The sequence below is a fragment of the Dendrobates tinctorius genome, unplaced genomic scaffold (assembly GCF_039654945.1).
Source record: "Dendrobates tinctorius isolate UK_male_01 unplaced genomic scaffold, ASM3965494v1 ptg000014l, whole genome shotgun sequence".
Lineage (NCBI taxonomy): Eukaryota > Metazoa > Chordata > Amphibia > Anura > Dendrobatidae > Dendrobates > Dendrobates tinctorius.
In genome coordinates, this window is record NW_027361682.1 from 3,091,818 (window position 1) to 3,118,999 (window position 27,182).

A 27,182-nucleotide genomic window follows, 5' to 3' on the forward strand; every position below is an offset into this window, starting at 1 on the left:
AGCCTAAACGGAAGGATAAGAAGTGTCCGGTCTGCTCTAAAAAGCTAAAGGACACGTGGCGGAAGACCCTTTGTGATGCATGTACAAAGCGTATAATGGGGGAAGAGCAGCTTACGTTTATGTCTAATATGAGAGCAATAATTAGGGAGGAAGTGCAGGCCTCGGTATCCGGCCTAGCCACCTCCCAGGCCCCGCAGGCGAACCCCCAGCCATCCAGGAAAAGACAGAGGGAGTCTGATACGTCATCGGAAGGCATTCTGTCCGACTCTGACGCAGAGGAAGAGGAGACTAGAGAACACCCAGAAAAGGGGAGAAAATACTTGTTTTCGTCTGGGGATACGGACGAACTATTGGGAGCGGTTCGGCAGACTATGCAGATTGAGGAACCCCCTCCTTCCCTCTCAATACAGGACGAAATGTTTGGGGGATTACGCTCCCAGACTTCGATGGTCTTCCCAGTAAACACCCACATACGGGCAATGATACTGGAGGAGTGGGAGGAGGCAGAGAAGAGATTAACTATTCCCAGGGACTTTAGGTTGCGTCTACCATTCGACCCTGAGGAGGTTAAAGTCTGAGAAGAGATCCCTAAAATTGATATTCCAGTAGCTAAAGTATCAAAGAAAACGGCAATTCCGTTTGAGGATTCCTCAAGCTTGAAGGAACCCCTAGATCGGAAGGCAGACGGGCTCTTAAAAAGGGCCTGGGAAAGCTCAGCAGCGGTCATAAAGACAAATATAGCCGCGACATCGGTAGCACGCTCCATGCATCTGTGGATAGATGACCTAGAGGAGCATCTGTCAGACAGAACCCCGAGGGAAACAATCCTAAAATCACTCCCCTTGCTTAAGTTGGCTACGGGATTCTTGGCCGACGCCTCAGCAGAATCAGTTAGGTTCTCGGCCAGAAGCCAGTCCCTGTCCAACACAGCCAGAAGAGCTATCTGGTTGAAGAATTTGACAGGCGACATGCAGTCAAAAAATAAACTCTGCTCAATTCCTTTCTCGGGGGGCAGGGTCTTCTGGCCCGTGCTCGACGACATTTTAGAGAAAGCGTCGGATGAAAAAAAGGGTTTCCCTGAGGAGAAGCGTAAAAGATACCAGCCCTTTCGTAGGCCCCGTTACAACCAGAGAGCGGACTACAGGGGGAAAGGTAAAACGGGTAGATGGAGCTACCCCAAAGGAGGCGAAGGTAGAAATAGGAATAGAGATACATCTTTTCCGGCCCAAGGTCCAGCTCCCGGAGGAAATGACGCCACCAGAGTAGGGGGGCGATTACTCAAGTTCCCGGGAGAGTGGCAAAAGGTCACCTCCAGCCCCTGGGTATTACAGGTCATCTCAAAGGGGTACAAAATAGAATTCAGCTCCCTGCCCCCGAACAGGTTTCTGGTGACCAGTTCACGCCTCAGTGCAGCTTCCCCAATGTGGTTGGACATCCAAGATCTCCTAGACATGGAAGCAATTACTCCGGTCCCCGCCCAGGAGGAAGGCAGAGGACACTACTCGAGTCTCTTTGCAATAAAAAAAAACCCTCGGGGGAAACCCGAACAATAATAAACCTAAAACCTCTGAACAAATGGGTGTCTTACAGGCGCTTCAAAATGGAATCAATAAGATCCACGATTCCCCTTCTGGGAAGGGATGTGGTAATGTGCACTTTGGATCTAAAAAACGCATATCATCATGTCCCTATCCACCCGGATCACCAGAGATACCTCAGGTTTGCGGTCGAAAAAGATGGCGCAATATACCACTATCAGTTTCGTTGCCTGCCCTTCGGCCTAGCATCGGCCCCGAGGGCCTTTACAAAAGTAATAATAGAGGTGGTGGCCTACCTAAGGGCCCGAAATATCACGGTGGTCCCATACTTAGACGACTTCCTATTTATAGCCGATTCAGCAGCCCAGCTCAGGATCAACTGACAATCCTCAATCTCCACGCTGCAGAGTTTAGGATGGATAATAAATTGGGCAAAATCAGATCTCATACCCAAACCCAGAGTAAAATTCCTGGGGGTCATGTTAGACTCAGAAAAAGATGTCGTATCTACCAGCCGAGAAACAGACTTCAATGCCGAAGAAAATTCGTCAGTTCTCGAGAAATAAGGTATTGGTCAGAGATGCAATGAGGATCCTGGGGCTGATGACTTCTGGCATTTCCTGTGTCAGATGGAGTCAGTTCCACTCCCGCGACCTAAAACACGCGATTCTAACATCCTGGGACAGAAGGCAGACTTCTCTGGACAGCAAGATACGGTTAACCCTCCGAGCCAGAAGATCGCTTCTATGGTGGACCATTCCGAGAAACCTAAAAAGGGGTGTCTCATGGGCTCAGTCCCCGGAGGTTGTAGTGACGACGGACGCAATTCTATTCGGCTGGGGCGGACACGTCGCGGGAAAGTATTACCAGGGGCAATGGAGTCCAGAGGACAGCAGAAGATCCTCCAACGTCAGAGAACTACATGCGGTCTGGAAGGTGCTGCTCGTCGCCAGGCCCCACGTGAGAAACAAACACGTCAAAGTCCTGTCAGACAACACCACAACAGTAGCCTTTCTCCGCCATCAAGGCGGACCAAGACATCCCACACTTCAGGCCTTAGCAGATCAGATTTTCGGATGGGCAGAGAGGGAAGTCCTCTCAATCTCGGCCGTACATCTGGAGGGCTCTCGGAACCAGATCGCGGACTTCCTCAGCAGGAGAAGGGTAACAGCAACGGACTGGGAGCTCAACGACGATGTGTTCAGCAGCCTGTGCGATCGTTGGGGACAACCAGCGGTAGACCTGTTCACGGACAAAGAACGCAAAGCTTACGACCTTCTACTCCCTGAACCCCCTGGGAAATCCGGCAGGAATAGATGCCCTATCACAGTCTTGGAGCAGGGGTCTGTTGTATGCCTTCCCGCCCCTAGCCCTCATTCCACGGGTCCTCAGAAAAATCTGCGAGGACAGAGCCAGCGTTATATTGATAGTTCCCTACTGGCCAAGAAGAAGCTGGTTTCCCCTACTCAGGAAGCTAGCGGGCGAGGAACCCATTTTTCTACCAAGAAGGAAAGACCTCCATCAGGGTCCGGTTCTGCATCAAAAACCGGAAGCTTTCCAGTTGTCAGCCTGGATCCTGAGCTGCAGGTCCTAAGGGCAAGAGGTCTATCTGACGAAGTCATTTCTACTGTACAAGCAAGTAGAAAACCCGTGACCGCGGCAATATATAATAAAATCTGGAAGAAATTCTGCAGCTTTTGTGGGGAGGAGACTGTTGGAACTGACCAGCCTGACATCCCGAAAATACTCAACTTCTTACAGGAAGGGTTCAGGAAAGGCCTTAGACCCAGTACTCTGAGAGTACAAATATCAGCCTTGAGTGTATTCTATGACACAGCCCTATCATCACACCCATGGGTAGCCTGGTTCTCGAGAGCGGTGCAAAGGCTTAAACCCCTAATTAGGAACAGCATACCACCTTGGGACCTTAACCTAGTCCTCAATACGCTTTGCAGACGGCCATATCAAATAGGGACAGAGATAAATATTTGTAATCTCTCTCTTAAAACAGCCTTCTTAGTGGCAATCACCTCAGCCAAGAGGTTAGGAGAATTGCAGGCCTTATCAACCCAGGATCCCTACTTACAGGTGTTCAGTGACCGGTTAGTCTTAAGACTTGACCCGGCCTTCCTACCCAAAGTCATCTCAAACTCCAACATGAATCAGGAAGTAGTACTTCCTTCCTTTTTCCAGTCCCCCAAAAATAGCAGGGAAAAAAGCTACCATAGCTTGGACGTAAAGGAAACTGTGCTCAGGTACCTGGATGCAACCAGACCCTGGAGACAGGATAGTAATCTTTTTGTCCAGTTAAGAGGTCCTAATAAAGGGAAAAAAGCCTCAAAATCGACAATAGCAAGGTGGATTAGGTCCACTATTAGCATAGCCTACAAATCACAGGGTCAAAATCCCCCGGGGAACCTTAGAGCCCACTCAACCAGGGCCATGGCCGCTTCATGGGCAGAAAGGGGGGGGCGCCTCGGCGGAGCAGATTTGCAGGGCAGCATCTTGGTCTAGTCTTAGTACTTTCTCCAAACACTATAAACTAGACATAGCATCCACACAGCTGGCATTTGGGAGAAAGGTACTCCATGCAGTAGTCCCGCCCTAGGACCAATATTCTTTGGTACTACTCCAATGTGCTGTCAGGTGGTGACCTGGAAAACGGTAATTAGACCTACCGGTAATTGTGTTTCCAGGAATCCATCCTGACAGCACTGTTAGATCCCTCCCGATAATACTTTTCATACAACTGTGATGTAACATGTGTATGGAGAATGTTTGTTTAAATAAAATCTGTTTGCATCCATCCAGAGGTGTTACTTTGTGAAATCACTGAGGGATGGGAAGGGGAGGATCCTTTTAAACTCTCGTGGTTTCCTGTCCCACTACGGATGAGAAGGACGTCCTCCAATGTGCTGTCAGGATGGATTCCTGGAAACACAATTACCGGTAGGTCTAATTACCGTTTTTACAATAAAAAGCGTCTTTTAGCGTGCGACAGCTGCCAAACATAAAAACCGCCATAAATAGTAAATCAAACCCCCCGTTATCACCCCCTTAGTTGGAAATAAATACATTTTCTTTTAATTTTATTATTTTTCCCCATTTTCCCATTAGGGCTAGGGTTAGGGCTGAGATTAGGGTTAGGGGTGTGTTGGGGTTCGGGTTTGAGTTAGAATTGGGGGTTTCCACTGTTTGGGCACATCAGGGGCTCTCCAAACGCAACATGGCGTCGGATCTCAATTCCGGCCAATTCTGCGTTGAAAAAGTCAAATGGTGCTCCTTCCCTTCCAAGCTCTGCCATGCTCCCAAACAGTGTTTTACCCCCACATATAGGGTATCAACCTACTCAGGACAAATTGCAAAACAACTTTAGGGGTCCAATTTCTCCTGTTACCCTTAGGAAAATGAAAAATTGGGGGCAAAAATATCATTTTTGTGGAAAAAAATAAATTATTTTTTTATTTCCACGCCCGGGCGTTATAAACTTCTGTGAATCACTTGGGGGTTCAAAGTACTCACCACACATCTAGATAAGTTCCTTGGGGGATCTAGTTTCCAAAATGGGGTCACTTCTGGGGGGTTTCCACTGTTTAGGCACATCAGGGGCTCTCCAAAAGCAACATGACACCCTCAGACCATTCCATCAAAGTCTGCATTCCAAAACGTCACTACTTCCCTTCCGAGCCCTGACGTGTGCCCATACAGTAGTTTTCTCCCACATATGAGGTATCAGCGTACTCAGGACAAATTGGACAACAACTTTTGGGGTCCAATTTCTCCTGGCACCATTGGGAAAATAAAAAAAAATTGGTGACTAAAAGATCATGTTTGTGGAAAAAATACGATTTTTTTTATTTTCACGCCCAGGTATTATAAACTTCTGTGACGCACTGGGGGGGTTCAAAGTTCTCACCACACATCTAGATAAGTTCCTTGGGGGGTCTAGTTTCCAAAATGGTGTCATTTGTGGGGGGTTTCCTCTGTTTTGGTACATCAGGGGTTTTCAAATCGCGACATGGTGTCCGATCTCAATTCCAGCCAAAAAAGTCAAATGGCGCTGCTTCCCTTCTGAGCTCTGCCATGCGCCCAAATAGTCGTTTACACCCACATATGGGGTATCAGCGTACTCAGGACAAATTGCACAATAACTTTTAGGGTCCTGTTACCCTTAGGAAAATAAAAATTGGGGGTGAAAAGATCATTTTTGTGGAAAAAATGATTTTTTAATTGTACCGCTGTACGTTATAAACTCCTGTGAAGCCCTTGTGGGTTCAAAGCTCTCACCACATATCTAGATAAGTTCCTTGGGGGGGTCTAGTTTCCAAAATGGGGTCACTTGTGGGGGGTTTCCACTGTTTAGATACATCAGGGGCTCTCCAAACGCGACATGGCGTCCAATCTGAATTCCAGCCAATTTTGCGTTGAAAAAGTCAAATGGCGCTCCTTCCCTGCTGAGGTCTGCCATGCGCCGAAACAGTGGTTCCCCCCCCACATATCAGGTATCAGCGTACTCAGGACAAATTGCACAATAACTTTTGCAGTCCAATTTCTTCTGTTACCCTTGGTAAAATAAAAAAAATTGAACCTGAAGTATTTTTTTTGTGAAAAAAATATAAATGTTCATTTTTTTTTTTTAAATATTCAAAAAATTCCTGTGATGCACCTAAAGGGTTAATAAACTTCTTGAATGTGGTTTTGAGCACCTTAAGGGATGCAGTTTTTAGAATGGTGTCACTTTTGGGTATTTTCTATCATATAGACCCCTCAAAGTGGCTTCAAATGTGATGTGGTCCGTGAAAATAAAATGGTGTTGCAAAAATGAGAAATTGCTGGTCAACTTTTAACCCTTATAACTTCCTAACAAAAAAAAAAAATTTTGGTTCCAAAATTGTGCTGATGTAAAGTAAACATGTGGGAAATGTTACTTATCAAGTTTTTTGTGTGCCGTATCTCTGTGATTTAAGGGCATAAAAATTCAAAGTTGGAAAATTGCGAAATTTTCGCCAGATTTCCGTTTTTTTTCACAAATAAACGCAAGTTATATGAATGAAATTTTACCACTAACATGAAGTACAATAAGTATGTCACAAGAGAACAATGTCAGAATCACCGGGATCCATGGAAGCGTTCCAGAGTTATGGCCTCATAAAAGGACAGTGGTCAGAATTGTAAAAATTGGCCCGGGAGTTAACGTGCAAACCACCCTTGGTAGTGAAGGGGTTAAATGTGGTCCAAGATTAACTCCAATATATGAAATACCTCTAAAGAGGAGTGCGGTTACAATTGCCTGATAGTTCACCACTGCAAGTGGTCTTTTGAGCGGTGGCACTGAAAAGTGAATAGGTAGAAGCCAATAGCATGTGTTCAGCTTGAGTAGACTCCCGGCTATTAGAAGCAAACAGATGAGTCCCAGCTCTGTATATCGGCAAACGTCCGGTAATCCTCAGATAACAGCAAGCCCAATGTAGATGACGTAGAAGCGGGGAAATAAATGTAGATGCTGAACGCTCACCAGAGTTAGCGATGTCAAGCGGCGGCAATCACGCCCGCCGCGTTGCAGGATGCAGGCACACGCATTCAGCGTGGTGTGTGCCTGACAGGACCTTCGGGTCACGTGACGCGTGCAGTCATGTGATGCCTAGTTACATAGTGGTGCGTGAGCCAAACTTCCAACTAGTTTCGGAATAGCACGGATTCCTTCTCCCTGAAGAATGAAAATATATATATATAATGTGTGTGTGTGTATATATATACACACACCTTGCGAAAGTATTCAGCCCCCTGGAACTCTTCCCACATATCGTGCTTCAAACATAAAGATACCAAATTTTAATTTTTGGTGAAGAATCAACAACAAGTGGGACACAATTGTAAAGTTGAAAGAAACGTATTGGTTATTTTAAATTTTTGTGAAAGTTCAAAAACTGAAAAGTGGGGCGTGCAATATTATTCGGCCCCTTTAACGATTACAGCTGCACATCACTTGGGGTATGTCTCTATCAGTTTTGTACATCGAGAGACTGAAATTCTTGCCCATTCTTCCTTGGCAAACAGCTCGAGCTCAGTGAGGTTTTCAGCTCTTTCCACAGATTCTTAATTGGATTCAGGTCTGGACATTGACTTGGCCATTCTAACACCTTGATATGTTTATTTGTGAACCACTCCATTGTAGATTTTGCTTTACGTTTAGGATCATTGTCTTGTTGGAAGACAAATCTCCGTCCCAGTCTCAGGTCTTTTGCAGACTCCCAAGAGGTTTTTTTCAAGAATGGTCCTGTATTTGGCTCCATCCATCTTCTCATCAATTTTAACCATCTACCCTGTCCCTGCTGAAGAAAAGCAGGACCAAACCATGATGCTACCACCACCATGTTTGACAGTGGGGATGGTGTGTTTAGGGTGATGAGCTGTGTTGCCTTTACGCCAAAGATATCGTTTGGCATTGTTGCCAAAAAGTTTGATTTTGGTTTCATCTGACCAGAGCACCTTCCACATGTTTGGTGTGTCTCCCAGGTGGCTTGTTGCAAACTTTAAACGACACTTTTTATGGATACCTTTGAGAAATGGCTTTCTTCTTGCCACTCTTCCATAAAGGCCAGATTTGTGCAGTGTACGACTGATTGTTGTCCTATGGACAGACTGTCCCACCTCAGCTGTAGATCTCTGCAGTTCATCCAGAGTGATCATGGGCACTTGGCTGCATCTCTGATCAGTCTTCTCCTTGTTTGAGATGAAAGTTTAGAGGGACGGCCGGGTCTTGGTAGATTTGCAGTGGTATGATACTCCATTTCAATATGATCGCTTGCACAATGCTCCTTGGGATGTTTAAAGTTTGGAAATCATTTTGTATCCAAATCTGGCTTTAAACTACTCCACAACAGTATCACGGACCTGCCTGTTGTGTTCCTTGGTCTTCATGATGCTCTCTGTTCTTCAAACAGAACCCTGAGACTATCACAGAGCAGGTGCATTTATACGGAGACTTGATTACACACAGGTGGATTATATTTATCGTCATTAGTCATTTAGGACAACCTTGGATCATTCAGAGTGACACGATTGCTGCACTGAAAGTAAAGGGGCCGAATAATATTGCATACCCTACTTTTCAGTTCTTGCATTTCCACAAAAATTTAAAATAACCAATAAATTTCGTTCAACTTAACAATTGTGTTCCACTTGTTGCTTCCTCACCAAAAATTTACATTTGGTATCTTTGTTTGAAGCATGATATGTGGGAAAAGGTTGAAAAGTTCCAGGGGGCCGAATACTTTTGCAAGGCACTGTATATAGATATATTGCGGTCGATTGGCTCACTTGGCTGCTCACAGAGATAGATACAGAAGCGTTTCTCGTCTTCTGTTGGATTATTTAAAACGTACAGGACAAACCAGTGCAAAGTTCAGCAAAACTAAACACAGCCTTTCTGGCATAATAGGAAAACAAAAGATAACCTGTGCTATATGTTTTGTGGCTGCGGGGATCTGTGCCCGCTCAGGGTAAACAACAATGTTCAGCTCTCTTTACCATAAAACCCAGCTCTGGAGCTCTCGTCTCCAGGCACACTAAACACTGAATGATTCCGAAGGTTGACTATTTACTTTCTACACCCCAATCTAGGTGCAGATATTGTTAACAGTCTCTCACCCGCTCTTTACCTGTTCACAAAAAACCTAGACCTTAACATGGACGATTAACTCCTCGCAGCACTTAGGTTCATATCACTGAAGCTAACTTCCTCAGTGAAAAAAGGGAAAAAGCAGCACAAAAAATAAACACACAATACGGGTGCACGCCTTCCAGGCATATACCAAACCTCAAAAATAGTCCTCAAGATGAAAGCAGCACACCAAAAGAGTTCCAGTCAAAGTGCTATTTATTATTAGCCCATCTGGCTAGTTGCCCATACAGCGACGTTTCGGTCCTGGGAATTGTGGAAAATATATATATATATATATATATATATATATATATATATATATATATATATATATATATATATATATATATATATATATATATATATATATATATTTTATAATAATCAGGGCTGTGGAGTCGGTAAGCCACAGTTGCGGCTCCGACTCCTGGATTTTATCAGGCTCCGACTCCTTCATAAATGGCCAATTCATAACAACAAATTTACTGTTGTAAAATATTAAACATCGTGCTTATTCAGTTTCTCACCATCATATAAGTAATCAGACCACTTAGAGCAAAAACTACATTTATTAGAATATAGCAAATAACTTTTATAAACTTTTATAAACTGTAAGTAAATATGCAATAAACACTTTTATGCAGTTAATAAGAAGAAATCTATAAATTTGTCCTCAGAAAAAGTATTGCCTCTGTCAGCTCCTCCTTCATGGATGCCCTCAAATCTGATCTAATTATTTTGAGAGCAGAGAACAACCTCTCTACACTAACTTGTGTTGGTGGCAAAGCAGTAACCACTCGGGCAACATCTCTGACAATGTCAGGATACAGAGGAATCGCTTGTTGCACTGTTATTTTTGATGAACGGTCAAATTTCTCAATTTCTTTTAGTGCACATGAAAAATTCTGCTGAAATGTACTGGCTGTGTTCCTTGATGGGGATGACTCTTCTTCTATGTGGGAACGCTTTGCACGGTCCTTGTGATCCAAATATTTTTCGAAATTAAATTCTTCATCAGTTGATGATGAGGGTGAAGATGTGGCAGGACAACCAAATTCTTTTTGTTCCTCCTGACTGTTCTGCAACCCTTTCATCCTTACTGCTATTTAAAACAGAGCTTCTTTTTCTTTACTTAGCTTTTGATCATCTAGAAGAATCCGATGCATTGGGTCTACATAAACAGCTGCCAAAAGAATGTTATTTTGTAATAGTAGCTCCTCTCTCCGTTTCATTGATGTAGCAATGCCACTTGCAATTAACCCTCCTCTTTGGGACAGGCGAAACATCAGGTTCTTCCACTCCTTTAAGAAAATACCTGGAGTTAAGTCCTCTGCTTGTAATTTTTTAGTCACTGTAAATGGGTGCTCTAGCAATTTTTCCAGCTCAGTCACCTGATTCCACTGACTTTCATTTAGCGTCAGTTGAGGGTTAGCCATGTCTACAAGAAAGGTTTTCAGTTCAACCAAGCGCTGAATCATTAAGTAAGTACTGCCCCATCGTGTGGCTTGATCAATAATTGCCCCTTTTCCAGCACGTCTCTTCAAAATTGAGTCAACTTTAGGGGTTCTGGCAACAGTAGCCAATTTTCTCACCTTGCCAATCAGTGCAGCAGCATGTCCTTCTTGCAGACTGTCTCTTATAGCCAGCTGTAGCGTATGCACAACACAGCGCATGTGATGAATGAAAGAACATATTGACACAGTTTCAACAAGATTATCTAAACTATCATATTGCTGTTCATCTGAAGCAACTTCAGTTTGCTCCTCAGTTACAATACTGTGTTCCTCTATTTCAAACATTTCTGTGTCTGTGGACCCAGAATGTTCTAGCTGCTGGTCACCATCATTACTCTCATTCATTAGCTTAATAGTACTTATATTTGAAGCATTGTCAGTTACGACAGAAAGAACTTGCTCTTTTTTAAGTTCATAGTCTTGCAGAACCTTTTCCACCAAGACCTGGAGAAACTCACTGGTGTGATGAGCTTTGGTGTCTTTTACTGCCAATGTCTTGGTAACTATTTCATTTTTGTCACAAACAAATCGGACATTGATGGCAAAATAGTTCACTCTGTGACGTGTGCAGGCATCCATTTTAAGAAACAGAAAGCGTCCCTTGAGAGTTTTTTTAAGTTCTTCCTTTTGTTTAAAAGCTTCTTCGATTACTAATTTTCTAATACTCTCTCTCTCCAGAGAAACACCAAGCTTGCGGGCCATTTCCCCATTCAGACACATAAAAGCTGGTCGTGAAAATAATGAAATAGGCACACTATCCTTTACAAGAAGCTCTATGATCTGGTTTTTAAATGTATCTACTGTCATTGTCACAGTAAGTTTGTCACTGACAAAATATCTTGCAACTGATGGCTGCAAAGTCCTCTGCTCCTTTGTTTGGCTGGAAGAGCTGGGCACTGGTTCATTGGTTTGGATGCAGTCTTTCTCATCCACTGCTTTCAGTACTTCTGGATGAAAGCGCTGTAAATGTCTCTTTAGATTAGAAGCTCTGGTAGGAGCATTTTTATCTTTGCCTGAATATGCACTCATCTTGGCTTCACAGCATTTGTTTTCGTCTGGATCATTTGTCATACACTGACAGACATAATGTTTTCTATCTTGAGTGATGGTGAAATGTTCAAATACAGCTGATTTAATGTGATGCTTCTTTGACATTCTCAGGTTTTTAATTCTGCATTCACAATCCAAATGACAATTGTTTTCCTAAAAACAATTGTACAAAATTATTGCCAGGTCGTACAACTGATATAGTGGTCAGTAATACTGTTATTATTCCTCATGTACTCACAGTTAACTGATGTAAAGTTTGTTGAAAGGATAATACTTCTTACGGTCTTCCTCTTCTGAGTAGCAGGCAGCTGTGAGATGTTTGGAAGCCGCACACCTAGTATGATCTAGTCTAGAGGAGGAGCTTTACTACTAAGAATTTGCTACACATTTTCACTTTCAGTTTCATACATTGTAAGTAGGGGGGTTGGGGCCTCATGAGGTTAACCAAGTATAAGATTAGATAAGGGCAGTGGAGAACAGTGACACACAAGCAGTAAGAAATGTCTCTATCTCCAGCAGAACTGCTTATCATTGTTGTTCATAGTTTGATAGAACATATATATTTGAGTAACATTTATAAAATTTATATGAAAGTTCAATTATGAAATATTAATACATTTTTTTTTTTTAAAGTCGGAGTCGGTACATTTCTACTGACTCCGACTCCAACCAAAACTGACTCCACGACTCCGACTCCACAGCCCTGTATATAATCATACACACAAACACACAGTACAGACCAAAAGTTTGGACATACCTTCTCATTCAAGGAGTTTTCTTTACTTTCATGACTATGAAAATTGTAGATTCACTCTGAAGGCATCAAAACTATGAATTAACACATGTTGAATTATTTAATTTTTTTAAATCAGATTATTTTTATTAAACAGTTTTAACTTACAAAATTGAGACAAGGCACACACAGTTTTAACATACAGATTTGAGACATACCTCTTATACACAACCCCCCCATTATCAAATTATAACTAATGTAACCGTGGGTCCCTTAGAATGTGACCTATAAATGTAATTTTTCAGGGGGACGATATGAAACAAGATAGGACTTGTACAGCATAGAACTATGTACAGTCATGCACATAGTACAAAATGAGCAATAGACATATTCATGAAACCTATTCATAAAGCAAGAGACCATATGGAACCAAGAGCGGATAAGGGGTACCATAATTAACGAAGCATAGGGAACAGATTCTCCAGCAAAATTTGGGATGGCAGACCCGGGGTGTTAAGCCAGGGGCTCCAGATTTTATCAAATTTTCCGATAGCTTTTCTTTTAATATACACTCCTTTTTCCAGCCTTATAGAACTATTGACTCTATTAATAAACTCTTCCACCGTCCAATGCAAGGCAATAGTTTTCGTGCTATATATAGAATTCTAGCCATACCAATTGCCAGCGGGTCTTCCACAGGAACATCCGGTATAATACCCAGCACACAGACCTTTGGATCAGGGAGCAGTCTTGTACCATAAACTCTTGCCAACGTATTCAGAACATTATTCCAGAACCGTCCAAGCCGAGGACACTCCCAGAACATATGCATGAGGTGTGCATCAGGTAGGCTACATCGGCGGCAGCATGAGTCACTCCTTGTCGTGATTTTGTGCAAGAACGCAGGCATTTTATATTTCCTATATATTAGATACACCTACGATAATCTCTGGGTCTCCGATAGCGAAAGACAGGGCACTCAACTCAACACACAGTCTCATTGATCATCTGAGAGCTGGCCAACATCCTCCTCCCATCTAGCTTTGGTGCAAAGAGGGTACTTATCGTGGAATGCATTGAGAAGTATTCTATAGATGGAGGAAATCAGTCCTCTTCTGGATCCCAAGCCACCCACCAACACTGTCAAGGGATTAGGGTCTATACTAAGGTCTTTAGATTTGATTTGAGCTGCATATGCATGCCCGAGCTGTAAAAATCTGTAATAAAACCTATGGGGAATGTCAAATTCAGTGTGCAGTTGTTCAAAATGTTTTAATGTATTTTTAGACTGAATGTGTGCCACCGTCATCACCCCCTTTACCTCCCAATCAGAGCACCCTTCTAAAGTTTGAAATTCCAGAAGACTAGTATTATGCCACAATGGTGTAAACAAAGGGCAATCAGAACCACCCAACAAGTGCTTTCCTCTATCCCAAACCTTATAGATCATGGCCAGAGTTGGAGCTTGAGATAATTTGTTTCCCCCTCCCCGGGCGTCTACCATATACATTGGTACTCTCCAGGGGCTATTCTGAATTGCCAGTCGACCATTTTTCTCCAGTGCACCACACTGATCAATCCCTTCAGTTGCTGAATCTGAGCCGCCAGATAGTAGATCCAAGCATTCGAGATAGCCAGCCCCCCATTTGTTTTTTTTCTCTTTGTAGGTACTCCAGACGGATTCGAGCCTGCTTTTTTTTTGGAATTATATAGTTAATAAAAAAGTGTGAAACATCTGAAAATATGTCTTATATTCTAGATTCTTCAAAGTAGCCACCTTTTGCTTTGATTACTGCTTTGCACACTCTTGGCATTCTCTTGATGAGCTTCAAGAGGTAGTCACTGGAAATGGTCTTCCAACAGTCTTGAAGGAGTTCCCAGAGATGCTTAGCACTTGTTGGCCCTTTTGCCTTCACTCTGCGGTCCAGCTCACCCCAAACATCTCGATTGGGTACAGGTCTGGTGACTGTGGAGGCCAGGTCATCTGGAGTAGCACCCCATCACTCTCCTCCTTGGTCAAATAACCCTTACACAGCCTTGAGGTGTGTTTGGGGTCATTCTTCTGTTGAAAAAAATAAATGATGGTCCAACTAAACGCAAACCGGATGGAATAGCATGCCGCTGCAAGCTGCTGTGGTAGCCATGCTGGTTCAGTATGCCTTCAGTTTTGAATAAATCCCCAACAGTGTCACCAGCAAAGCACCCCCCACACCATCACACCTCCTCCTCCATGCTTCACTGTGGGAACCAGGCATGTAGAGTCCATCCGCTCACCTTTTCTGCGTCGCACAAAGACACGGTGGTTGGAACCAAAGATCTCAAATTTGGACTCCTCAGATCAAAGCACAGATTTCCACTGGTCTAATGTCCATTCCTTGTGTTCTCTAGCCCATACAAGTCTCTTCTGCTTGTTGCCTATCCTTAGCAGTGATTTCCTAGCAGCTATTTTACCATGAAGGCCTGCTGCACAAAGTCTCCTCTTAACAGTTGTTGTAGAGATGTGTCTGCTGCTAGAACTCTGTGTGGCATTGACCTGGTCTCTAATCTGAGCTGCTGTTAACCTGCGATTTCTGAGGCTGGTGACTGGGATGAACTTATCCTCCGCAGCAGAGGTGACTCTTGGTCTTCCTTTCCTGGGGCGGTCCTCATGTGAGCCAGTTTCTTTGTAGCGCTTGATGGTTTTTGCCACTGCACTTTTGGACACTTTCAAAGTTTTCCCAATTTTTCGAACTGACTGGCTTTTATTTCTTAAAGTAACGATGGCCACTCGTTTTTCTTTACTTAGCTGCTTTTTTCTTGCCATAATACAAATTATAACAATCTATTCAGTAGGACTATAAGCTGTGTATCCACCAGACATCTGCACAACACAACTGATGGTCCCAACCCCATTTATAAAGCAAGAAATCCCACTTACTAAACCTGACAGGGCACACCTGTGAAGTGAAAACCATTTCCGGTGACTACCTCTTGAAGCTCATCAAGAGAATACCAAGAGTGTGCAAAGCAGCAATCAAAGCAAAAGAATCAACCTAGAATATAAGACATATTTTCAGTTGTTTCACACTTTTTTGTGCATTATATAATTCCACATGTGTTAATTCATAGTTTCGATGCCTTCAAAGTGAATCTACAATTGTCATAGTCATGAAAATAAAGAAAACTCTTTGAATGAGGTGTGTCCAAACTTTTGGCCTGTACTGTGTGTGTGTGTGTGTGTGTGTGTGTGTATATGTGTATATATGTATATGTATATATATATATATATATATATATATATATATATATATATATATATATATATATATATATATATATAAAATATGTAGTGGATGTAATGATCATGTGGAGCCGGTAACAGCTCCGGAGATTTCTTACATGGGATCTTTATGATGTTACATCGTCCTCTTCTCCCCATTCAGGTCCCTACAATATCGGATCCTCTCGGGGGAGATCTTCTATATAAGAGAATTCTCCTGAGTGACCCTACAAGGATGGATAGGGACAGGGACAAGATGGCGGAGAGGATATTACACCTCACCCTAGAGATCCTCTTCCGGCTTGTTGGAGAGGTGAGAGATTCTGATGACGTCACATTACGTCATTCTTATCTATGGGAATAACAGATGGAGATAACTGGAGAGGTGAGGACTCTGGAAATGTCTGTAGTGAGATTTATTAATGTGTCTCTCCATAACCAGGATTACACAGTAGTGAAGAAGACCCCTAGTGAGCGCTGTCAGGCCCCTGTGTCTGAGGGATGGGGAAGACCCCTGAGCCCAATCACGGGGCCTCCACCTCACCCCCTGATACATGAGGACATCAATGACCAGAAGATCCTAGAACTCACCTACAAGATGATTGAGCTGCTGACTGGAGAGGTGACACTGCTGGGACATTATACAGTAACGCTATGGAGGGATCGGGTGATGACGGTATCATTGTATGTGTCAGGTTCCTATAAGGTGTCAGGATGTCACCATCTATTTCTCCATGGAGGAGTGGGAGTATTTAGAAGGACACAAAGATCTGTACAAGGACGTCATGATGGAGGTTCCCCAGCCCCTCACATCACCAGGTAATAGACAGGACTAAATACACACGGCCTATAATTATCTGTATGGAAAGAATGAATTCAGTCCCTGTATGTGTTTCCTCCAGTTATATCCAGTGAGAGGACAACACCAGAGAGATGTCCCCGTCCTCTTCTTCCACAGGACTGTAAACAAGAAGATCCCAATGTTCCTCAGGATCATCAGGTAGATGGAGAGAAGGTGTCATGAGATCTCCACTATGCTGTGTAGATGGCTGTGAGGGTCTTGTGCTCAGTGTTGTTTTATCCTCTAGTATTATACACTGAACGGTAATTTATTAGAGACATCTGAAATTATGTGAAAATACAGGATCGCAGAGTGCAGCATAAATCGGAGTGATCTATTTTCAGAATGGGAAGATTAAGCAATCTGAGTTACTATGAACTACTTCTTTCTTCATCTCTCAGCATAGAACTGAACTCCACTGCACCCAGTGGTCTCTTCCATATTTTTCTTCATACCTAATATGTCTCAAGTGCTAAGAATCAGCAGTAGATGCTGCCACAACCTCACTCTACAGAGACCCACATACAATATACAATTTATAAAACAAAATTGTATTTCAGTGAAGCACCTAGAAACCATTCCAAGACTCTGGCAGCTGCAGGGCTTAGCCTCTGTAACTTTCCCCTGCCCAGCTGCAGGTCTGACCCTCTGTAACTCTCCCGTGCCCAGCTGCAGGTCTGACCCTCTGTAACTCTCCCGTGCCCAGCTGCAGGTCTGACCCTCTGTAACTCTCCCGTGCCCAGCTGCAGGGCTGACCCTCTGTAACTCTCCCCTGCCCAGCTGCAGGGCTGACCCTCTGTAACTCTCCCCTGCCCAGCTGCAGGGCTGACCCTCTGTAACTCTCCCCTGCCCAGCTGCAGGACTGACCCTCTGTAACTTTCCCCTGCCCAGCTGCAGGGCTGACCCTCTGTAACTTTCCCCTGCCCAGCTGCAAGGCTGACCCTCTGTAACTTTCCCCTGCCCAGCTGCAGGTCTGACCCTCTGTAACTCTCCCCTGCCCAGCTGCAGGGCTGACCCTCTGTAACTCTCCTCTGCCCAGCTGCAGGGCTGACCCTCTGTAACTCTCCCCTGCCCAGCTGCCGGCCTGACCCTCTGTAACTCTCCCCTGCCCAGCTGCAGGGCTGACCCTCTGTAACTCTCCCCTGCCCAGCTGCAGGGCTGACCCTCTGTAACTCTCCTGCCCAGCTGCAGGGCTGACCCTCTGTAACTCTCCTGCCCAGCTGCAGGGCTGACCCTCTGTAACTCTCCTCTGCCCAGCTGCAGGGCTGACCCTCTGTAACTCCCCTGCCCAGCTGCCGGCCTGACCCTCTGTAACTCTCCCCTGCCCAGCTGCAGGGCTGACCCTCTGTAACTCTCCTGCCCAGCTGCAGGGATGACCCTCTGTAACTCTCCCCTGCCCAGCTGCAGGGCTGACCCTCTGTAACTCCTGCCCAGCTGCCTACAGTCCTTAACTATTGCATAAAAGTGACTGCAATAAACCATAGCATTAACCATATAGTTACAGTACTAGTCATCAGGGTCCTGTAATTACAGTATATCCTGCAGCATCACACATATACCTTTATGTCACACATCAATTCTCTTCAGGAGGTGCCAGGATCTTTCGTTCCTTTACACCAGGAATATGACAGTGAGTTTTCCTTGTTTTCCACCTTCACAGTCCTCAGATCTTAACCCTATAAAGCATCTCTGGGACGTGGTAGAATTGGTTGCTCAGAGCATCTCAGCACCTTCATCTAATTTGCGGCAACTACAAGAACCTATCCTGTTGGCATGGGCCAGTATTCCTGGGGAACAATCTCAGCACCTTGTGCAATCCATGACGTGATTAATATCTGAGGTTCTGAAGGGGAAGAAGATCCTACAGTCATGGCCAAAAGTTTAGAGAATGACACAAATATTAATTTTTACAAAGTCTACTGCTTCATTTTTTCTAATGGCAATTTGCATATACTCCAGAATGTTATAAAGAGTGATCAGCTTAACAGCAATTACTTGCAAAGTCAATTTTTGCCTAGAAAATTAACTTTATCCCCCAAAACACATTTCATCATCATTGCAGCCCTGCCTTAAAAGGACCAGCTAACATCGTTTCAGTGATTGCTCCATTAACACAGGTGTGGGTGTTGATGAGGACAGGGCTGGAGATCAATCTGTCATGATTAAGTAAGAATGACAGCACTGGACTCTTTAAAAGGAGGCTGGTGCTTGGCATCATTGTTTCTCTTCTGTTAACCATGGTTATCTCTAAAGAAACACGTGCAGTCATCATTGCACTGCACAAAAATGGCCTAACAGGGAAGAGTATCGCAGCTAGAAAGATTGCACCTCAGTCATCAATCTATCGCATCATCAAGAACTTCAAGGAGAGAGGTTCCCTTGTTGCCAAAAAGGCTCCAGGGTGCCCAAGAAAGACCAGCAAGCGCCATGACCGTCTCTTAAAAGTGTTTCAGCTGCGGGATCGGGCTACCAGCAGTGCAGAGCTTGCTCAGGAATGGCAGCAGGCAGGTGTGAGTGCATCTGCACGCACTGTGAAGCGGAGACTCTTGGAGCAAGGCCTGGTCTCAAGGAGGGCAGCAAAGAAGCCACTTCTCTGCAGAAAAAACATCATGGACAGACTGATATTCTGTAAGAGGTACAGGGAGTGGACTGCTGAGGACTGGGGTAAAGTCATTTTCTCTGATGAATCCCTTTTTCGATTGTTTGGGACATCTGGAAAATGGCTTATTCGGAGAAGACCAGGTGAGCGCTACCACCAGTCTTGTCTCATGCCAACTGTCAAGCATCCTGAAACCATTCATGTGTGGGGTTGCTTCTCAGCCAAGGGAATGGGCTCTCTCTCAGTCTTGCCTAAAAACACAGCCATGAATAAAGAATAGTACCAGAATGTCCTCCGAGAGCCACTTCTCCCAACCGTCCAAGAGCAGTTTGGCGATCAACAATGCCTTTTTCAACATGATGGAGCACCTTGCCATAAAGCAAAGGTGATAACTAAATGGCTCAGGGAACAAAACATAGAGATTTTGGGACCATGGCCTGGAAACTCCCCAGATCTTAATCCCATTGAGAACTTGTGGTCAATCATCAAGAGACGGGTGGACAAACAAAAACCTTCAAATTCAGACAAAATAAAAGCATTGATTTTGCAAGAATGGACTGCTATCAGTCAGGATTTGATCCAGAAGTTGATTGAGAGCATGCCAGGGAGAATTGCTGAGGTCCTGAAGAAGGGTCAACACTGCAAATATTGACTTGCTGCATTAACTCATTCTAACTGTCAATATAACCTTTTGTTACTCATAATATGATTGCAATTATATTTCTGTATGTGATAAAAACATCTGACAAACACACATAAAAGCCAGAGGGCAGCAGATCATGTGAAAATATAATATTTGTGTCATTCTCTAAACTTTTGGCCATGACTGTACGTGTTACTATACGGGTGTCTCTAGTAATGTGGCCATTCAGTGTATGTTTTATATCTGGTGGAGATGACAGGATAAAGCTGATCATAGACATTAGATGGGGTCTGGATCTTCTCACAATTTTCTGGTTATGGAGACTGGTGGTTAGAATTGGGAGACTAGGAGTGAGGGTACTATCAGACTGGGGTATAACAGGGCTGAGTGCTGTGTGGTTTTAACCCCTTACTGTCATTGGACAAGATAGTACGTCCAACGGCAGTACCCCCGCTTTGATGAGGGCTCCAGCGGTGACCCCGCATCAAAGCTGGGAGTTGTCAGCTGTTTTTGTTGCCATAATAACCTGAGTATTTCCTAGATACCTCTATGGTTGTTGATGAGGCATTACTTTGAGCGCCACACGGTGGTCGTCGCTCATAGCAATGCTGTAATTTTGCTACATATAGGCGATCTGCTCATCACCTATATGTAGCAGAGCCGATCAAGTAGTGGATGCTTCTAGCCTCCCATGGAGACTATAGAAGCATGCCAAAAAATAAAAAAAAAATTGTTTTAAAAATATATGAAAAAAATGTAATAGTTTAAATCACCCCTCTTTCGCCCCATTCAAAATAGAAAAAAAAATCACACATGCATGTATTAGGTATCGCCGCATTCAGAATCGCCCGATCTATCAATAAAAAAAAAGGATTAACCTGATCGCTAAATGGTGCAGCAGGAAAAAAAAACGCCAGAATTACGTTTTTTGGTCGTCGCGACAATGCTTTAAAATGCAATAACGGGCGATCAAAAGATTGTATCTGCACATACATGGTATCCTTAAAAAGGCAGCTCAGTGCGCAAAAAATAATCCCTCACCTAACCCCAGATCACGAAAAATGGAGACGCTATGGATCTCGGAAAATGGGGCAATTTTTTTTCATCACTTAGATAAAAGAGCACCTAGACATGTTTGGTGTCTATGAACTCGTAATGACCTGGAGAATCATAATGGCAGGTCAGCTTTAGCATTTAGTGAACCTAGCAAAAAAAAGCCAAACAAAAAAACAAGTGTAGGATTGCACTTTTTGCAATTTCACCGCACTGGGAATTTTTTTCACGTTTTCGAGTACACGACATGGTAAAACCAATGATGTTGTTCAAAAGTACGACTCGTCCCGCATAAAATAAGCCCTCATGGCCATATTGACAGAAAAATAAAGTTATGGCTCTGGGAAGAAGGGGAGCGAAAAATTAAAACGCAAAACCGGAAAAAGCTTCAGTCATTAAAGGGAGTCTGTCACCCCATTTTTGGCCTATCAGCTGCCGGTACCGCCATCAGGGGCTTATCTACAGCATTCTGTAATGCTGTAGATAAGCCCCGATGTAACCTGAAAGAGAAGAAAAACAAGTTATATTATACTCACCCAGAGGGGGCCGGGTCCAATGGGTGTCGCGATGATGTCCTCTTCTTTGCTTCTTGTCACAGCTTCAGCGCAGGCGCACTGCTTTGCCATGTTAAGGGAAGAGCAGAGTACTTCAGTTCGCAGGTGCCGGGAAAGGTCAGAGAGGTCCAGCGCCTGCGCAGAATGCTGTAGATAAGCCCCTGATTGTCGGTGGCCGCATCTTATATACGAAAAAATAGGTGACAGATTCCGTTTAAGGGGTTAATGGATAGCACTCAGCCCAGTGTTATACTATGGGGCAGTGCAGATTTGCAATTATTTTTTCATGCCAATTTGGCATGAGAAAACAATCGCAGCATGCTGCAGGTGCATCCAATGATCAGTATACACTCGCCCATTCAAGTCTTTGGGTATACGTGAAACATCAAACTGCACTCCGATGTCACTCAAGTGCAGTTGGATGTATGCTTACATAGACAATGCATAAGATGGAGAAATTAAGTTTTCCATCTTTCCCGCACCTGTACTGCAATTCTCTCATGAGAATCTGATCTTACCAAGGTGACACTCTGATCAGACTCTGACAGTGTTTGAGCCAAATGACATTAGTATAATCGGCCCAGTTCTGTCACAGGAGAGAATATACACCAGTGTGAGTGGACCCATAGATTTTGTTTGAACTTTGTTGTTTTTAGAAATCATTTCAACAAATGTCTTCATCGGTCTGTGACTTTTACATTCTTTGTTTCAGGGTGAAGATCTGCCCCATATTAATGCTACAGAGACATATGTGAGGAGTGATGAGCGGTGTAAAGAGGAGATTCCTACAGATAACCGCACAGGTGAGTAGGGACCACTAAATGCAGAGAAGTCACAGGCTCTAATCAGTTCCTGGCTTGTAGAGTAACTTTACAGTGGCTTGTGAAAGCAGAGGTGTATCTAGGCTTTCTGGCACCCGAGACAATAATTCGATTTGTCTACATATAGTGCCTTGTGAAAGTATTCGGCCCCCTGGAACTTTTCAACCTTTTCCCACATATCATGCTTCAAACATAAAGATACCAAATGTAAATTGTTGGTGAAGAATCAACAAGTGGGACACAATTGTGAAGTTGAACGAAATTTATTGGTTATTTAAAATTTTTGTGGAAAGTCAAAAACTGAAAAGTGGGGCGTGCAATATTATTCGGCCCCTTTACGTTCATTGCATCAAACTCACTCCAGAAGTTCATTGTGGATCCAATGTTTTCCTAAATGGCTAATGATAAATATAATCCTCCTGTGTGCAATCAAGTCTCCATATAAATGCACCTGCTCTGTGATAGTCTCAGGGTTCTGTTTGAAGCACAGAGAGCATCATGAAGACCAAGGAGCACAACAGGCAGGTCCGTGATACTGTTGTGGAGAAGTTTAAAGCCGGATTTGGATGCAAAATGATTTCCAAACTTTAACATCCCAAGGAGCACTGAGCAAGCAATCATATTGAAATGGAGTATCATACCACTGCAAATCTACCAAGACCCGGCCGTCCCTCTAAACTTTCATCTCAAACAAGGAGAAGACTGATCAGAGATGCAGCCAAGAGGCCAATGATCACTCTGGATGAACTGCAGAGATCTACAGCTGAGGTGGGACAGTCTGTCCATAAGACAACAATCAGTCGTACACTGCACACATCTGGCCTTTATGGAAGAGTGGCAAGAAGAAAGCCATTTCTCTAAGATATCCATGAAAAGTGTCGTTTAAAGTTTGCAACAAACCACCTGGGAGACACACCAAACATGTGGAAGAAAGTGCTCTGGTCAGATGAAACTAAAATCAAACTTTTTGGCAACAATGCCAAACGATATGTTTGGCGTAAAGGCAACACAGCTCATCACCCTGAACACACCATCCCCACTGTCAAACATGGTGGTGGTAGCATCATGGTTTGGGCCTGCTTTTCTTCAGCAGGGACAGGGTAGATGGTTAAAATTTATGGGAAGATGGATGGAGCCAAATACAGGACCATTCTTGAAAAAAACCTGTTGGCGACTGCAAAATACCTGAGACTGTGATGGAGATTTGTCTTCCAACAAGACAATGATCCCAAACATAAAGCAAAATCTACAATGGAATGGTTCACAAATAAACATATCCAGGTGTTAGAATGGCCAAGTCAAAGTCCAGACCTGAATCCAATTAAGAATCTGTAGAAAGAGCTGAAAACTGTTCACAAACGATCTCCATCCAACCTCACTGAACTCGAGCTGTTTGCCGAGGAAGAATGGGCAAGAATTTCAGTCTCTCGATGTACAAAACTGATGGAGACATCCCCCAAGCGACTCGCAGCTGTAATCGCAGCAAAAGGTGGCACAACAGAGTATTAAGTTAAAGGGGCCGAATAAAATTGCACGCCCCACTTTTCAGTTTTTGAATTTCCACAAAAATTTAAAATAACCAATACATTTCATTCAACTTCACAATTGTGTCCCACTTGTTGTTGATTCTTCACCAAAAATTTACATTTGGTATCTTTATGTTTGAAGCATGATATGTGGGAGAATGTTGAAAAGTTCCAGGGGGCCAAATACTTTTGTGAGGCCCACTGTATGCGATTTCCACACTTAGTCATGTACAGACGAGCTGCTCTCCTTTAATGCTCTCAATGTTCAGTGAAAAACAGAGAGAAGCAGGAAGAGAAGCTCGTCACAGGACCATAAGTATGAAAATCGCATATGAGTGAAGTGTCCATGTGATGACTACTGAATCCTACAGCGCTGAATCCTGACATTGCAGCTTCTGAATTCTCACAACGAATGCCCTGCACACTTTTAGGATTCTCCCGTACCTGTGGCTAGAATACACGGTCATGTCATCAGCACAAGCATGTGATTTATATACTTCTGGCCACATTCCGACTAGACGTGCCCGGCCTCGCTCTTTTCATTTTCATTGAGTGAGGCCACACATGTCTAGTCAGCATGTGACCGCATGTATGTAAATTACTGGCACGAGAGAATCCGAACAGTGTTCAGTGAGCACTGTGAGAATTCAGAAGTCTGTAGTCACATAGAATGACTGCAGACTCAGCACAAACCTGGACAACCCCTTTAATGTTCCTAACATAAATATAAACATGAGAATTAGTCAGTATCACAAATAATATTTATATCCAGGTACCTTATAGATGATGTCATCTCTGGAGTCGTTCTCCTTCTTCTTGTCCAGACTCCATGATGAGTTTTCTCATCCACATCTCATCTCTGCAGCAAATCTACACACGATCCCCTTAAAGATAGAAGTGTCATTTATAATGCTCCTAAATAAAAAAAAAAAAACCTGCAATATACTGTCGCCTCCCACTATTCCCCTCCCTCCTCAAACTGTCTCCTCTAACATCCCACCTTTTCACCATACTGTCTCATATATTTATCCCCTCACTCTCTATACTGTCTGCTCACACATACCTGACTCCCCATACTGTCTGCACACATCCCATCACCCTCACTCCCCATACTGTGTCCACATACATTTTTCCCATCACTACTCATACTGTGTCCACATACATTTACCCGTTCGCTCCCCATACTGTCTGCACCCATCCCCCAAATTGTTTCCTCATACATACTCTTCATTTTGTGTCCTCAAATCTCCCCACACACATTAAATCCCCCATCCTCACTCCAAATTCCCCACACACATTATATTTCCCCGTCCCCACTCCAAATCCTCTCACGCGCATTAAATTTCCCATCCCCATGCCAAATCTCTCCACACATTAAATAACCCCCCCTTCCCCACTCCAAATCCCCACACACATTAAGTATCCCCCATCCCCACTCCAAATCTCCCCACAATAACCCCCCCTTCGCCACTCCAAATCTCCCTACACATTAAGTACCCCCATCCCCATGTCAATTTCCCCCACACATTAAATAACCCCCATCCCCACTCCAAATCCCCCCATCCCCATTCCAAATCCCCCCCACATTAAATCCTCCCATCCCCACTCCAAATCCCCCACAAACATTAAATTCTCCCATCCCCACGCCAAATCCCCCACTAACATTAAATTTCCCCATCCCCACTCCAAATCTGCCCACACACATTAAGTACCCCCATCCCCACTCTAAATCCCACCACACATAGTCCCCCCATTCCCACTCCAAATGCCCCCACACATTAAATAACCCCCCGTCCCCACTCTAAATCCCTCCACACATTAAATAACCCCCATCCCACGCCAATTCCCCCCACACATTAAGTACCCCCCATCCCCACTCCAAGTGCCCTCACACTTTATGTATCCCCCACCTTAATCTTCGGTGATTTCTTCAGCTCCAGAGTGGAGCACGCTTACCACCAGTGTCCTGGGCGCCGGAGAGTGACGTCAGCAGCGTGATCACATGACCTGATCACGCTGCTGGCATCTCTCTGACCTGGCGGTCAGATCTTGATCCCTGGGAGCCAGCGCGCGGCAGATTCTCTGCGCCAGCACAGAGAATGGCAGACTCACAGGCCGGGGGCAGCAGAATGCAGCCACCGGGGGGAAACATTGCGGACCGCCGCATTAGGCGGCCCAACTGCGCCTCCCTAATGGCTACGCCCCCTAGATACGCCTTGGTTTTTTTTCATGATTTGCCAGAGTTTACTGGTTTTTTTTTTTTTTTTTTTTTGGAGGGTTTGCATCAGTTCATGTAAAGAACATGTCTACAACTGTGAACATTACGTTTTATTTTTTTTGTGGATCAAACAACAAATAAGACAAAATAACTGAAAACTTCAGTGCGCATAACTATTCACCCCTCTAAAGTCAGTACTTTGTAGAGCCTCCTTACAGCTGCAAGTTGCTTTGGATAGGTCTGTATGAGCTTTCCATACCTTGTCACTGGGATTTTTGCCCATTCCTCAAGACAAAACTGCTCCAGCTTCAAATTAGATGGTTTCCTCTGGTAACAGCAATCTTCTAGTCTGACCACAGATTCTCAATTTCACTAAGGTATGGGCTCTGACTAGACCACTTCAACATATTTACATGTTTCCCCTTAAACCACTCGAATGTTTTTGCTTTAGCAGTATGCTTTGGATCATTGTCTTGTTAGAAGGTGAACCTCGGTCCCAGTCTCAAATCACTAACAGACTGAAACAGGGTTTACTAAAGAATATCCCTGTATTTCGCACCATCCAATCTTCCTCTCAACTCGGACCATTTTTCCTGTCCCTGCTGTTGAAAAACATGCCCACAGCATGATGCTGCCACCACCATGTTTCACACTGTGGGGATGGTTTTCTTGGGGTGATGAGCCATGTTGGTTTGACGTCAGAAATAGGGTTTACCTTCGTGGTCAAAAAGTTAAATTTTGGTCTCATCTGACCACAGCACTTTCCTCCACACATTTGGGGAGTCTACCACATGTTTTTTATCAAACTCAAACCGAGCCTTGTATTTTATCTGTAAGTAAAGGCTTCTTCTAGGACATCCCTCCTGACAGCACGATCAGGAGGTAGTACTTCACATCCTTGATAGGGGACAGAAACACAATAGGTTGAAAGACCCCTCCAGCCACTACTCACCAGTGTTTTTCCTGTCCCTATTAGGGACAGATGCATAGGAGGAGCACTCCTGGCGCAGAATAATTTGCCTGGAGCTCCTGATTGCTGGAATCTGGGGTGGTGCATCCCTCTCCTTCCTCCTGCAGCATGGTCTGGAGGGCAACACCTCACTGATCAACAGGTCCCTCAGCCTTTGAGTAGAGGTGGAGCTCCTGAATTAGGCACTTCCTTCTCAGGAG

At 44.0% G+C, this 27,182-nt stretch overlaps 1 protein-coding gene across 4 annotated transcripts in view; it reads left to right on the plus strand.

Moving 5' to 3' along the window:
* LOC141073443 (uncharacterized) overlaps positions 1-27,182 on the plus strand; it is a 94,251-nt gene that overhangs the window by 46,641 nt on the left and 20,428 nt on the right. For 3 of the 4 annotated variants that reach the window (XM_073560693.1, XM_073560668.1, XM_073560676.1), the window contains exons 6-10: positions 15,921-16,070; positions 16,200-16,379; positions 16,453-16,576; positions 16,660-16,757; positions 22,160-22,250. In XM_073560693.1, coding sequence (XP_073416794.1) covers positions 15,921-16,070; positions 16,200-16,379; positions 16,453-16,576; positions 16,660-16,757; positions 22,160-22,250 — 643 coding nt within the window. The remainder of the gene's footprint in view (positions 1-15,920; positions 16,071-16,199; positions 16,380-16,452; positions 16,577-16,659; positions 16,758-22,159; positions 22,251-27,182) is intronic. The other variant, XM_073560685.1, reaches the window with a different exon arrangement.